The sequence below is a fragment of the Triticum aestivum genome, chromosome 7B (assembly GCF_018294505.1).
Source record: "Triticum aestivum cultivar Chinese Spring chromosome 7B, IWGSC CS RefSeq v2.1, whole genome shotgun sequence".
In the NCBI taxonomy this organism is placed as follows: Eukaryota; Viridiplantae; Streptophyta; class Magnoliopsida; order Poales; family Poaceae; genus Triticum; species Triticum aestivum.
Window position 1 is genome coordinate 577,682,794 of NC_057813.1, and position 13,805 is coordinate 577,696,598.

Sequence of the window (13,805 nt, forward strand, 5' to 3'; positions counted from 1 at the left end):
ATCATATACGTGTGCCAAAAGGCGCAAACGGTCCCGGGCAAAGGTAAGGCGACACCCATGAAGATACCGTGCGTGAGGCCGCAAAGTGATATGAGGTGTTACATGCTAGATCGATGTGGCATTGAGTCGGGGTCCTGACACTCATTTTGCTCCGTATGTAATCTGTAATGGAATCTTTAAAAAGACTTATATTTAGGAACAGAGGAGTATATGAGTTATTACACTATTCTCAGACTATAATTTTTATTTAAAATATATATTTCAAAATGAAAAATAAAACATAAACGAGTCTGCATAAGATAAATCTGGACAGATCAATTTACATATTTATTTTATTCCAATATTTTTTTCCCACATACAACAATAGTTTTCTCATGCAAACTCTGTATCGTTTTTCCACAATGGTCAACAAGTGCGTTGCTAAGTGGGCAGGCCTTCGGTCGCTGGTGTCCCTCCGATCATGAATGCATGGCAGATGTGAGGCCGCATGTTACGCGGTGACTGACAAGAGGCAAGTCACCTGATCTCGGTCCTTAAGTGCGCATGCTCCTCTGTCCAAGTCTCCAAGAACTGTCGCGCAATGTGAATAGCGGTCTATCGATCGATTTATCATTACAATCAGTGCATCATCGTCTCCCAGAAACAATAGCTATCAGTGCGCAACATCACTGTTTTAATTCTTGGGGGAAAACAAAAATGTATGCCAATTTTTGATTTCTTTGTGAATTATAGTTAACACTACGCAGTATACGGATATTGCCACCGGTATGAAATCCTCACTTCCAGCTTTCCCCTAGAAAACAAGTCTTCACTATCAGCTTTCCTCGAAGGAAAATTTCCCCTTAACCCACCACGGCTGTTGGTTGATGTATGCTGAACCTTGCAATGTTGGTTTAGTTTCATTTAGAAGCAGGGATATGTCTTCTAACTTATAGTCGTCCGCACCGAATCCGATCGGTCCGGACTGCTGTGCGCCGCGGCCTGTTGGCTGCACTCCTCGACAACCCTCGTCGGTGTCCTAGCCTTGAGCATCATCTCAGCATACTCCGCCTCAGGGTCCGACAGAGCCACGATCGCCCCGCCCGCCCCCACCGAGGCCTCCCCATCGTGCAGCACCACCGTCCTGATCACGATGTTCAAGTCGAACGTGCGGTTGTACGAGAAGAACCCGATCGACCCTGAGTAGATGCCCCTCGGGCTGCTCTCGAGTGCGTCGAGGATCTCCATCGACCTCACCTTTGGGGCGCCCGTCATCGAACCTCCTGGAAAGGCGGCTTTGATGCAGTCGACGGGGCTTAGGTCAGGCTTCTTTGTCCCGCGGATGGTGCTCACCATGGTGTGGACTGACTTGTATGACTCGACATCCATGAGGCGAGGAACGTGCACGCTTCCGGGCTCACAGACCTTGCCCAGGTCGTTTCTTAAGAGATCAACAATCATCAAGTTTTCAGCCTGATCCTTTTCACTGTTGAACAAATGCAGAACAAAAACATTATCAGCACTGTGGCACCCCAATTCAGAAGCTTGCAGGAATAATAATCGCCACATAAATAACAGTGATACTGAACAACCAGCAGGATAGGGATAGAAACATCAGCAAGCACGGCATTCATATAGTTAAGAGAGACCTCCAAGTACACAAGGGAAAACATATTAAATTATGATGATCTTTTTTACAATTATTGGCTGTAGCAACAAAAGAACTGCATATATTATCATATAATCATATCGTTTTCGATGATAGAACAGTGATATAGTCTGATGCATAAACTAAATAGTTTCAGCAGGCGTAGTTTGTTTCTCTGCAAGATTGTTGAAAAAACCTGTTCTTTTGGGCGGCTTAAAAAATAAGCTGCATCTCCCCAGCTTAAAAAATAAGCCGCTCTCAAAATTTGTGGAGGCTTCTAGATTAGTAATCTCATAACTAGTTCAGAAGCCCCAATAAATAAGGGAGGCGGCTTATGACAAAAGCTAGAGAGGAGGCAGCTTATTTTTTAAGCCGCCAAAAGAACTGACCCTAAAGGTCATACAATTTACTTGCTTCCCTAGCACTCAAAAGGGAAATCGTTCACAAAGCAACTTAATCCAAAAGAAAAATTGTGAAATAACTTAGGCCTCATTTGGTTCACAGGAATTTTGTAGGAATTCTAGAGGATAGGAATTTTGTAGGGAAAAAATCCATTGGAGCCATTTGGTTTGTAGGAATGAATTTCTATTCCTATGAAGGATAGGAACCGAATCCCTTTACATTTCAAAGGAAAAAAAATATATTAGCCTAGACTCAATGGAAAAATTCCTATCATATGCATCAAATATTCAAATGGCATCTCTTTCCCTATAGGAATTGAGATACATGACATCCCACTTCCTATCGTTTTCCTATTCCCATAATATTCATATCCTATGAATCAAAAGAGGCCTTATTCAGGAATCTTGTTGTAGTGATTATGAGTAGTGCATAAAAAAGAAATTGGTAAAAGGAAAAACTAGGTCTCCCAATTGTAACCTCTCCAAAAGGACACTTAAAAATATCAGCAAAATAAAAGAAGATGTATATTTCATATACTTGCCTGTATTTCAGTTGCAAACGTAGGCATTCATCTTCCTCGGGTGTTCTGCCACGTGCTATAGTGCCTTTGATTGGTTTTGCCTCCAGAACTGCATTTTGATCTAGCCGCAGAAACCGTTCAGGAGAAGAGCAGCATATACTCAGGTTTTCTGAGGAGAAGTTAAGCCAGGCTGCATAGGGAGCTGGATTTTGCTTTCTCAATTTAAGGTACAGTTGAAGAGCATTTATATACTCTATCCCTCTCCTCATCCGAGTGGTCAGGCATAACTCGTAACTTTCTCCGTCTCTGATATAATCCAGGCAACTTCGAACATCCTTAATGTATTGATCCTTTGATTTTTCTACGACAAAACTTTGCTTATTCACATTGGATGATCCAATAAGTGACTTTCCATAAGTCGGTAGTCCTGGTGACATAGCAGCCATCCTGAGAAGCTTCTTCTCAGTCTCCAGCAACCATGAAGTGTGTGTCGTATTATGGTGCATCCCATTTCCATTACTTAAAGAATATTCGTCATATAATGACAGAATATATACATCACCATTGTTGTGATCGATCGCCACGAGGTTATCAGCAAAGAAGAAGCACGCATCAGGAGTACTTGATTTAGCTTTGTTAGATGATGCATCACATTCAACCTTAAGACCATACCTGGTTTCAAATGAAAGTTATTGAGTCAGAGAAGAGCTAAAAGAACTTAAAAAAAATACTATGGCACTTCATTAAAATGCAAAAGCAGTAATGAAATCATGGAAGACAAATATGAGAACGAAAGGACACGAGATTGAGGCGATTCTTTGTGAAGCAAAAAACTATGAACATACTCCCTCTGTAAAGAAATATGAGAGGATCACTACATCTAAACGCTCTTATATTTCTTTACAGATGGAGTACTATCTTAAGAAGTAACCTAACTGCAGGCAGGAAAACAGTTAAAATACCAAACACATAATGAAGCCATGATAACAAATCTACCTACCCTAGATATCCAACAAATCCACCATGGAAGTCAAATGGCAGCCCTTCAAAATCCTCTTCATCGTATTTAATGGACTGAATCTCCTGCAGAATGTGAAACATTGAGTAACTGGAGCTCACAAGCAAGATTCTGCTTTGCTGATAAGCTCAAGGGTTCATGGGCTTAATACCAAATCAACCGTAGTTGAGAATTCATCAGTATATTAGGTGGAGAATACAAATTCTGTGGGTCGCAAACAATGCCACATAATCAAATGCCTATCCATGGATTGTGTTGACACATCTCCAATAGCAATCAAGCACTTAAGTTCAGTTCGTAAAAGAAAAATTCCTAGTTCTTTGCTAATGTGTATGTATATAGGCTTGCAAAAAAATGTGTATATAGCCTCAATGTGATTAATTATTGCGATGTGCTGTGCAGACATAGAAAATATGTAGCTTGGAACGGTGGCAGAATACAACATTACCATCACATACACATAATGTGAGGTTCAATATTAAGCATACCATCAAGTGAGCCGTTTCAACTTATACCTTGTGAAGGAATTCCAAGAAGCCATCTTTGAGAGAGTTTTTCACAGCAGATCCATGAGCATCTCGAATAGTAATGGTTCCTCGACAGTTGGCTCTGGAAGAAATCCAGGATACCATGAAGATTTATGACACATGGAAGTGCACTATCTTTGCTTCTATTTTGGAGAAGTACCTTCCTACCTTTGATTGGAGAGGTGAAATGTCATTTGCTTCCACAGAGGTCCACCCTTACCACCCATAAATGAAAAGCGTGCCCTGTTCTGCAAGAAGCAATAGCTCAGAACGAAAAAAATTATGATATAACTAAAATGCAGAGCAAATGCATTGCGATCAGGGAAGAAAATGGAATTGGTATCACATAAGTTAATACATATCCAGTTCCCTGACTCAACTAAAAACTGATTCCAACTTAATTCACATAGATGAAGACAAATATTATACACATTTGTTCTGCTCATTTCATCTCCTAGAGTGAAAAGCAAGGTTCTTTTAAAAGCATCTTTTGTTGTTTATGCAGTAAATCTGCATGTCAATGAGCATCCAATTAGTTGTAGTAACACAAAATCATATCCTCATCAAGCTTCACTTACATCAGATGAAATCCACACAGTAAAGTAACTGGATGATCAAGCAAGAGTAAGCTGATTTGGCACCTGATCAACTGATGAGCTATCCAGCCAAAATGTATCTTCAGCATTTTGATGACCAAAAAGCTCTGAGAAAATGTCTTCAGAGCTACCTGTGCGGCTGAGAAAGTTATCAATTCTCTTCCATCTCAACCGCAAATGTTTTTTCTCGCTGTTTCTCTCTGCAAGCATGTGAACCCGAACAGAATCGCCAAACTCTAGTCCTTCAGTGTGCGACAAGCCTTTGGGGACATAATTGCATTGATCTGCAGAATTGACCTGCCGGCCAATTAGAAAGTCAACTACGACGGAGTATAAAGGGTATGTGCAGGAAATATTTAGTCACATATGGTACTTGAGGGCTTTCCAGTTTACCAATACTGTGAACCTTTCTTTCCTGAAACAATGATGATTGTGATCCAAATTCAGTTGTTATCCTCTTAAAGTTCTGAAAAATCTGTCTTCCATAATGAGTAGCAACACTCTCTGGATGGAACTGGAATAAAAGGCAATCAATTGTAAGAAAAAATAACAATTTAAGAGGAAACATGAAACAGAATTAGCCACTATACCTGCACTCCATAATGAGGCATGCTGGAATGCTTGATGCCCATGACAATCTTGTAGCCGTCTGGCTTAGTAGCATTGTTTATGGTAATTGGAACTTCACGATTGTTAGTGCGCCCTGAAGGATCTGCTATAGAAAAGTTATTCAATGATCCCCAGAATGAAGTGTTGTCAGACTTATCGCTATCAAGGAAAGATAGCATTCTGGGAGAAGCAGTCCATGCTATTGATACAAGATCCTCAGGCAGCGAGCTTGCTTCTATTACAAGTGAATGGTAGCGCACTACCTGAAATAGCATCAGTAAGTACAATGTTTTTTGTTGCACAAGTGGAAAGTGCAGGCTGAAACACGGACAATAAGGGGCTAGGTAACTTCAGTGGTACACTAACCTTGAATCCAGAGTTTATACCTGATGGGATACGATTAAAGAGGTAGCATCCATTATGTTCGATTTCACTGATTTACGAAAGATAAGTGTCAGGCCATGTGTTAACCGTAAGTGCAGCCAGAACTTGAAGATTGTGACACACAAAGCAACGGATCAGAAAGCTGATAGTACATATTAGCGTGCAGAAGAGTTCAAGGTCTTACCTAAGTCGTCCATGTATAGCTTCAGGAGCATGGACAATTTTAGCGCCATGGACTAATCCCAAGGCCTGCAACGATCAAACACACCATCCGTTTCAGGCCGAGATGCCACCACATGGTCATACTTTTTCCCCTTTTTTTAGGACTGATTCACAAACAAGTTCACAAGGACAAACATTATTGTTTCACCTGGTGGCCAAGGCAAACACCCAGGATGGGTATATCTCCGCACTCACAAAGTATCCGCAGACATACACCTGAAAAAACAACACATGTATATAACATCATTCTTTGACAGATACAAGTGTAGCAAGTAGCAAGTGAATTAGAATTGATGCATAGCCCTCACCTATGTCGGTAGGACACGCCGGAGATCCAGGGCCAGGCGAGATCACGATGTTGTCGAAGGCCCTCTTCTTGTACACCCAATGGTAAACATCCCTCCACGCCCACTCGTCGTTGCGCACCACCACAGGCGGCACTGCAGATTCAGACCACCGGCCATAAGGACACCGTCCAGTAAAGCAGTAGGAAAGGTGTGATCTCTCTCAATCTAGTTCAGAACATCTCCAATAATAATCAATTCAATTCAATTCAATTCAACAAATGGGCACTGCGGGAAGCTACAAAGGGACTACTCGTCGGTCGCGGAGCTAGATTAAGGCATACTCTGAGCGTGTTCACTGAGAGGGAGAGGGAGAGGGAGAGGGAAGCGGGGTTGGTGGGGCGGCTCACCGCCGTTGACGACGGAGAGCTCCTGGAAGATGTTGTAGGTGTAGCTGTCGTAGTTGTCGATAAGGAGCGTCCTCACCGGCGGCTCCTCCGGGCCCGGCCCCTCATCCCCGCCGGCCCGCAGCGCCGCGGGACGCCTGGCGCCGCCCCGGCACGGGGGCTGCTGCCACCGCGCGGAGGACGGCTGCGGCGGGGACCACCTCGCCGTCGGCGGGGCGGAGAGGCGGAGCGCGGCCATCTTTATCCCTCGGCAGGACGGATGCGGGAGAGGAGAGATCAGAGGAGCGAGCGAAAGAGAAGCGAGGAGAAAAGGCGGCTCGCTTTTCTGGGGCGGTGGTTCGCTGCTGGTGCGGAAATTATTTATTTATGAATGAAATATTTTGTGCTGCTCCGCCTATCGTCTTGGCGGCTGTGCCCCAGTGCCGTCCCCGTCTCCTCCGCCACCACCAAACCCAGCGGCCCACTGCGGTCGGCGGGAGGTCATGGGCTGATGCTGGGACGCTGGGTGGGGGTTGGTAAGGCAACTCCAGTGCACGACCCCGTCATGACCGGGTGCGTTTCCCAAAACGAACAAACCGGATGGTCCAGCGTGCGGGCGCAAACGGATTTTTATCCGTTTTATGTCCGCTTTCGACCCATCCCCGGTTTAAGTTTGGGCCGATTTTGAGATAAAACGGACAGCGAGCAGATAGGCGGGACGCGCGCGCTTGTCCTCCCCTGGCCCGCCCGTCGGTGGCACAAAGCTCCACCCCGGTGCCCCATTTCGCATCATTTTTCCCCAAACCCTCCCACGTCCCGCCCACCACCCTTCCCGTCCATGGTCGACGCCCCGCCGAATTCTGGCGGCCGGCCAGGCCGTCGACCCGCTCGAAAAGGTGAAGAAGGCAGCCAAGGGTCCGAGGAAGCCGCAGTCGAAATGCACGCTGTCGAATTCCCGGCTCCGCAGACCCAAGAAAGGTTCGAACTCAGGGGCGTGTGTGAAGGACTCAACCTCTCAAGCCGCTTGACTCGCTGCTCTCACGACCTAGCTCGATGAACAGGAAGGAAATGAACACGGCAGTTTACCCAGGTTCCGGCCATCTTGCGGTGTAAAACCCTACTCCTGCTTTGTGGTGGATTAGCCTCGCGGGGGGCTGAGGATGAACTAGTACAAGTGGAGGAACAGCCTCAGGAGGCTTGTTCTTGTGATGAGCTCTAGGGGTTTGGTCTCTCAAGGGCTTGATCCCTTCTACGGTGGTGGCTAGACTATATTTATAGTGGCCTTGGACCTCTTCCCTCAAAACTTAGGCGGGAAGGGATCCCACAGTGGCCAATTTTGAAAGGGGACAATTAGTACATCTGATCCTGACGAAAGGTGGTCTTCGCCTGCAAAGCTTCTGATCGTGACATCGTGGTGGGCTCGACGATGACATCCATCCTGTCGTTCTAGCGGTCCTGGTCTTGTTGCACGCAAACGACAACCTTTGGCTGATTCCTTGGGACTCCGCACATGTGCTTGCCTCCTTAACACCAAAAAGGAACCCTGCCGCTATGCGCCCGCTGGCGCGCACCTGGCCTTAGTCGTCATGGCTGATGTCACCTCAGCCTCATGAGGTGAGGGCTTGCATAGAAATCTCCGCTCCTCAGGAGGCCGTCTAGGAAGGCCGCTCCTTCAGGAGGTCTTGATGTCGTCCGCCTCGCGAGGCTTGGCCCCTCGCGAGGGTCTTGTCTCGTTGTGGTTGAAGATGGGCCGTACCAAGCTGTCGATGGAGCCACGTCATGGGCCGCAGGCAGGCAAGTCTGGGTACCCTGGTTCCCAGAACGCCGACAGAAGCCCCGGGGCCCAAGGTGCGCTCGCACTTGGCTTCGAGGCGAAGCCAAAGGGCAAGTGTGGAACGCCGCGGGCCCCAATCGCCTATGGACCAAGTTGACGCGTGGCTCTTGATGGGACGTGGGTGTCTCCGCTTCCCCACGCTACCTCGGCAACTGACGCTGGCTGACAAAAGGCCAACTCCCGCTGCCGAGCCTTCATTGTCTTCCCTTCGTCTTGCTCCAGATCTCATCCTTCTCCTGCCAAGAGCGCCTCCAGATGCACCAAGTCCCTGCTCCTGAGCTTCTCACCAATGACGGGCAAGAAAGCGAAACTTGTCGACGCGGCCGCGCACTCCGCTCCTTCTGTCGCGCCGGCCCTCAGCCTGTCCTCCATCACTGAAGTCGGGCATCTCGCCGCCGTGCTCCCGCTGACAGCGAGCAATGACAACGAGGGAAGAGAGGCCGAGCTTCGGGTTGGCTCCGCCGAGCAGGGAACCTTGGCGGGTGCGGTCTTCCCCTTCTTCCTCCACAACATCTTTGCGGGGCTCATCCTGCCTTTCTCCAAGTTCTTCTTCGCCATCCTCGACCACTACCAGATCCATGCGCTTCACCCCCAACCCAACTCCGTCCTCCTCTTGCCGATCTTCGCCTTCTACTGCGAGGCCTTCGTGGGGGTGAAGCCCTCCATTGCGTTGTTCCGCCACTTCTTATCCCTCCGGACGCGCGGCTCAAACCAGTGCTCCGGATGTGTCTCCTTCGTCTCTCTCAATGACGGCAACACGCTCATGAAGGCCGAGAAGAAGGTGGATGACTTCCGACGCAAGTGGGTCTACCTGGACGCCCAGAGCCACCACGATCGGCTGGAGCTGCCGGCTGGACCGCCGGAGAAGCTGGATCGATGGTCTCACGAGAAGCTCATCGATCCCCGGGCAGCGCCGGTCTTGAAGAAGATGCAGGCAGACATGGGCTCCATGGCGCTGACGGGGGCCATGATCGTCCGGGAGTTCCTGACGCAGCGCCTGGCCCCCTCCAAGCTCATTCGCGCCCCATGTGGGACCTTAAGGGCGCAGAAGATGGCCTCTGGCTGCGCCGAGGGGACCTGACGAGCGAGGAGCTGGGCAAGTCCATGTAGATCTTGCTCGGGAAGGATCTAGGCGGCCTCCCAGCAGCCCATCTTTCCATGTATCACCACGACGACGGGGCGGCACTGGCCGCCACCATGCCGATCTTCAACGAGCGGGGGCTTGTGCCATCCGGGTCTCCTGACTCCCCAGTGCCGGTGTCCTCCCGCGAGGGCTCCGGCGAGGAGGAGGAGGACTAGGAGGAGACCCTAGAAGAGACTGGGGAGACTTCTGCTCCGCGGCAGAGCGAGCTCCTCAGGGATCTTCCTGACGACGACGACACCGGTGAAGGCTTGGTCGGGGGATCCCCGCGCCCCACCAGGGTCATCACGACGTCCAGGAGGACCCCGCTGCGGAGACTGATCCGCGGGGACCTGAAGGGGGAAACGGCGCTGGCACAGCCTTAAGGCAGCGCCCTCACGTCGTCGCCTGCCGCTGCCGCTCTAGAGACCCCCGTCGCGCGCCCGGTTGGGCCTCCGGGCGCGGCAAGGCCTTTGCTGCAGAAGCTTGGGGGCGCCGCCATCCTGAACAGGAAAAGAGCATACATCATTGACGACGAGTAAGTACCTTACCTCATCCTTGCCTCTGTCGTGACATCGTGCTCACGATGTCTTTCTCCTAATGGCCAGGCTGGCCCCTGGGTGAAGAAGGAGGATCCTGCTCCCAAGACGTAGCAGACTCTGGGGGCGCCGGTTGCTGACGCGCCCACGGAGGGTGCGAAGGCCCCGAAGCCCCCTGCCTCCGTTGTTGTCGCGATAGCGCCAGTTTAGGTGACAGTGCCACATCCTCCTCGGGTCCTCACGCCGGCGGATCCCGGTGCTTTGGATGAGGCCTACGTCGCGCTGGACTAGCTCCGGGCTGATCTTCGAGGTGCCGATGGGCATGCGGCGACGGGGCGCCTGGAGTTGATCTCAGGGTGGCTCCAGGCTGACTTGTTGGTCAGGGCGGCCTAGGACCAGGCCGAGGCTGCCATTGTGGATGGCAAGAAGGAGGCCGCGAAAGTCGCAGCGGCTCGCGACGCCGCGTCCGCCAAAAGTCGCTGCAGCAAGGTGGAGGCCGAGCTGAAGACGCTTCGCAAGGAGCAAACCTCTCATGCGCATGGGCTCCAGACGCGGGAGGAGGAGCTCAGGGCCCGAGAGGCCGTGCTCACCAATCATGATGCCGAGCTGGAGCAAGTGGCCCAAGAGCAGGCCACGGAGCGTGGCCGCCTGGAGAAGCTGAAGGAGGAAGTGAAGGCAGCCCAGGCATCCCACACCAAGCACGTCTCAGAGGATATGGCCAAGCTGGAGGCCAGGGAGAAAATCCTTGCCGCGACCGAGAAGGCCGGGCGCGACGCCTTCACTTCCTTTGAGCAAAAGTCCCATGGGGCACTTCGCTCCCTTTACGGGGAGGGGTACGACAAGCCACTGGTAACCCCGGATGGTCGCCTTCCCGGTCTTCTCACCAAGCTTGTCGAGGAGCTGGAGGACATTGCCGCCGCATTGGGCTTCATGGTGGAAGGGGAGTGCCGCGCGCTCTTCACTGCAACCGCGATGCGTGTCTTCAGCCACCTCCATCTCCTATACCCCAGCCTGGACCTTGGCACGCTGCTGGAGCCGGTGGCGCCCGAGTCCCTGGTTGCTGCTGCCGAAGCCGTGAAGGAGCAGGTGGAGGCCCTGGTGATGAAGTTCCGCTGCATCGACCCTGAGGCCTTGGCGACTGCGACCGGCGGTGAAGGCGGCAGCGACACCGTCGAGGACGCGCTCCCCAAGACGGTTGGTGGCAGCAAGCAAGGCTGAAGGTGGCGCTTCCCATCTTTATCCTGCAGCATTTAACGTGCCTTGTGGAGGCGTAAGAACTTCTTCTTTGAATTCGTGAAACATTATGTTTTGTAATAATTTGCTAGGATTCTGCGATTTTCTTTCCGTGCTCGATTTCCTTCCACTTGCCTTCAGTGTTCTGTGTCGGTAGTGCCCGACCCCGCGCATACCTCAGCCACCGTTGGGTCGTCCGGATTGCCAGGACGAGACCAAGGGGTGAGGGGCTACGTGACCAGTGAGGCCCCTGAGTCGCGATGCTCAGGAGTCCCCCTTGACATATGAACGCCCTCGTGAAGGAAGTGCAAGCAGCATTCGGGTTAATCCGGAGTCCTCGTACCTCTCCTCGGCAGCTTTCGTCTGGGAGGGTCGCGAGACGACCAGGTGCTGAAGACCTGGTAGGGTGGCATGCGCCAGGCGTGACCTGGATGCAGCCCCTGTGCCCAGCCCCCTCGCGCGGCTCTCCTGGGGAAAGTTGGTGAAGTGGGGCTGGACAACGAGCCCTAGGGCTCTCCTGAGGTTAGTGTAGCCGCTAGGGTGCCCCTAGTTGTTTATCATCAGCGCGGAGCATGACGCTTCCACTCTTGCATGGGCATAGCCGCTCCTCAGCCGTGTCGTCCGCCAGCGCGGAGCATGGGGCTTCCACTGGTGTGTGGGTGGGAGCTCCCTCTGAAGGGAGGCTCCGGGGCGTGTACAACCCCGTCCTGGCATGTGACTTGCACGGAAGGACTAGAGGAGGTGTATACGGGCACCCTTGAGCCAGCGCGGGACTCACGAGGCCCTACCTCAAGGCGGGTTGCGCCTGAATTCTTGGTTAGGGTGCTCGTTGGGATCCTGCGAGATTGTTAGGTCAACTGCACCGAGTGAATCTCCGGAGGATATTGCATGAGAAGGCCAAACACCAGCGACCCCAAGAGGTGACATGAACGGGGCTGGCCCGCCAGACAGAGATCAGCCGCTGGGTTTGTCGATGCTGCAGGGACGGACCCGAGCACAGACGTCGTGCCCAGTCTTCTCATGCATCTATCCTGAAGAAATACAACTGGCGTGCGGCTCCCGCGGTGGCGAGGCACCGTGCGGCGCACCCTAACTTATCCACTCACAATTAGCTCATGTGAGAACAAGGCACCAAGGGCCAGGGAGGTGACGTACACGGGGCTGGCCCGCGAGACAGAGCTCGGACGCTTGGGTTTAACGATGCTGCAGGGACGGACCCGAGCACAGACGCTGAAGTCTTGTGTGGGAAAATGAAATACCCTACTGATTTTCTTGTTCTTGGTTCCCCACAAGATGACTTTTGTCCCATTATCTTTGGTAGACCTTTCTTGAACACCGCCAATGCTAGAATAGATTGTGAGAAACAAATTGTCGATGTTAGCTTTGGTGATAAACTCATGAATTTAATTTTTCCAAGTTTAGCAGAAAACCTCATAAGAAAGATTTGCCTAGTAAGGCTGAAATAATTGGTCTTGCTTCTATTGTTGTATCTCCTACTGGTCCTTTAGAAGAATATTTGCTAGACCATGAAAATGATTTGCATATGCATGAAAGAAATGAAATAGACAGAATCATGTTCAAACAACAACCTCTGCTTAAACACAATCTACCCATTGGAACTCTAGGAGGACCTCCTCCACCTAAAGGTGACCCTGTGTTTGAATTAAAACAATTGTCAGACACTTTGAAATATGCTTATCCTGATGAGAAAATGATATATCCTGTTATTATTAGTGCTAACCTTTCAGAACATGAAGATGAAGGATTATTGAAAGTTCTAAGGAAGCACCGAGCTGCTATTGGATATACTCTTGATGATCTTAAGGGCATTAGTCCCACTCTATGTCAGCACAAGATTAATATGGAGCCTGATGCTAAACCCGTTGTTGATCACCAACGTCAGTTAAATCCGAAAATGAAAGAAGTGGTAAGAACGGAAATATTGAAACTTCTAGAAGCAGGTATAATCTATCCTATAGCTGATAGTAGATGGGTACGTCATGTTCATTGTGTCCCTAAGAAGGGAGGTATAACTATTGTTTCGAATGATAAGAATGAACTTATTACACAAAGAATTGTCACGGGCTACAGAATGGTAATTGATTATAGAAAATTAAACAAAGCAACTAGAAAAGATCATTACCCTCTGCCTTTTATTGATCAAATGCTAGAAAGATTATCTAGGCACACACATTTTTGCTTCCTTGATGGATATTCTAGTTTTTCACAAATACCTGTTTCACAATCTGATCAAGAAAAGACCACTTTTACTTGTCCTTTTAGAAATTATGCTTATAGACGTATGCCTTTTGGTTTATGTAATGCACCTACTACCTTTCAAAGATGCATGACTGATATATTCTCTGACTTTTGTGAAAAGATTGTTGATGTTTTCATGAATGACTTCTCTGTTTATTGGAAGTCTTTTGATGATTGTTTAAGCAATCTTGATTGAGTTTTGCAGAGATGTGAACAAACAAATCTTGTCTTGGATTGGGAGAAGT

At 49.7% G+C, this 13,805-nt stretch overlaps 1 protein-coding gene across 6 annotated transcripts; it reads right to left on the minus strand.

Annotated features, from left to right (window-relative positions):
- Nucleotides 1-318: 318 nt before the first annotated feature.
- On the minus strand, nucleotides 319-6,940 carry LOC100049050 (probable aminodeoxychorismate synthase, chloroplastic). Of its 6 annotated transcripts, none has more exons than XM_044580812.1 (13): nucleotides 6,600-6,940; nucleotides 6,214-6,345; nucleotides 6,054-6,121; nucleotides 5,868-5,932; nucleotides 5,666-5,732; nucleotides 5,281-5,562; nucleotides 5,097-5,204; nucleotides 4,736-4,987; nucleotides 4,263-4,342; nucleotides 4,083-4,176; nucleotides 3,550-3,632; nucleotides 2,571-3,221; nucleotides 319-1,465 (listed from the first exon to the last, which is right to left on the minus strand). In XM_044580812.1, exons 1-13 carry the CDS (start codon nucleotides 6,832-6,834, stop codon nucleotides 925-927), a joined length of 2,658 nt encoding a protein of 885 aa, XP_044436747.1. In that variant the 5' UTR covers nucleotides 6,835-6,940; the 3' UTR covers nucleotides 319-924. The 6 variants fall into 6 exon arrangements, with proteins under 6 accessions (XP_044436747.1, XP_044436746.1, XP_044436744.1 ...); XM_044580811.1 differs by having other exon boundaries at nucleotides 4,736-4,974; nucleotides 5,084-5,204; XM_044580809.1 differs by having other exon boundaries at nucleotides 5,064-5,204.
- Between the last annotated feature and the right edge of the window lie 6,865 nt (nucleotides 6,941-13,805).

Bases quoted from the DNA above. Each gene is read 5' to 3' on its own strand.
- LOC100049050 (XM_044580809.1), bottom strand. From the start codon at position 6,834: ATGGCCGCGCTCCGCCTCTCCGCCCCGCCGACGGCGAGGTGGTCCCCG. The intron at 5,933-6,053 runs GTGAAACAATAA...TGATCGTTGCAG, and splicing joins GTGTTTGCCTTGGCCACCAG to GCCTTGGGATTAGTCCATGG. The intron at 5,563-5,665 runs GTTAGTGTACCA...ATGCTATTTCAG, and splicing joins GTATAAACTCTGGATTCAAG to GTAGTGCGCTACCATTCACT.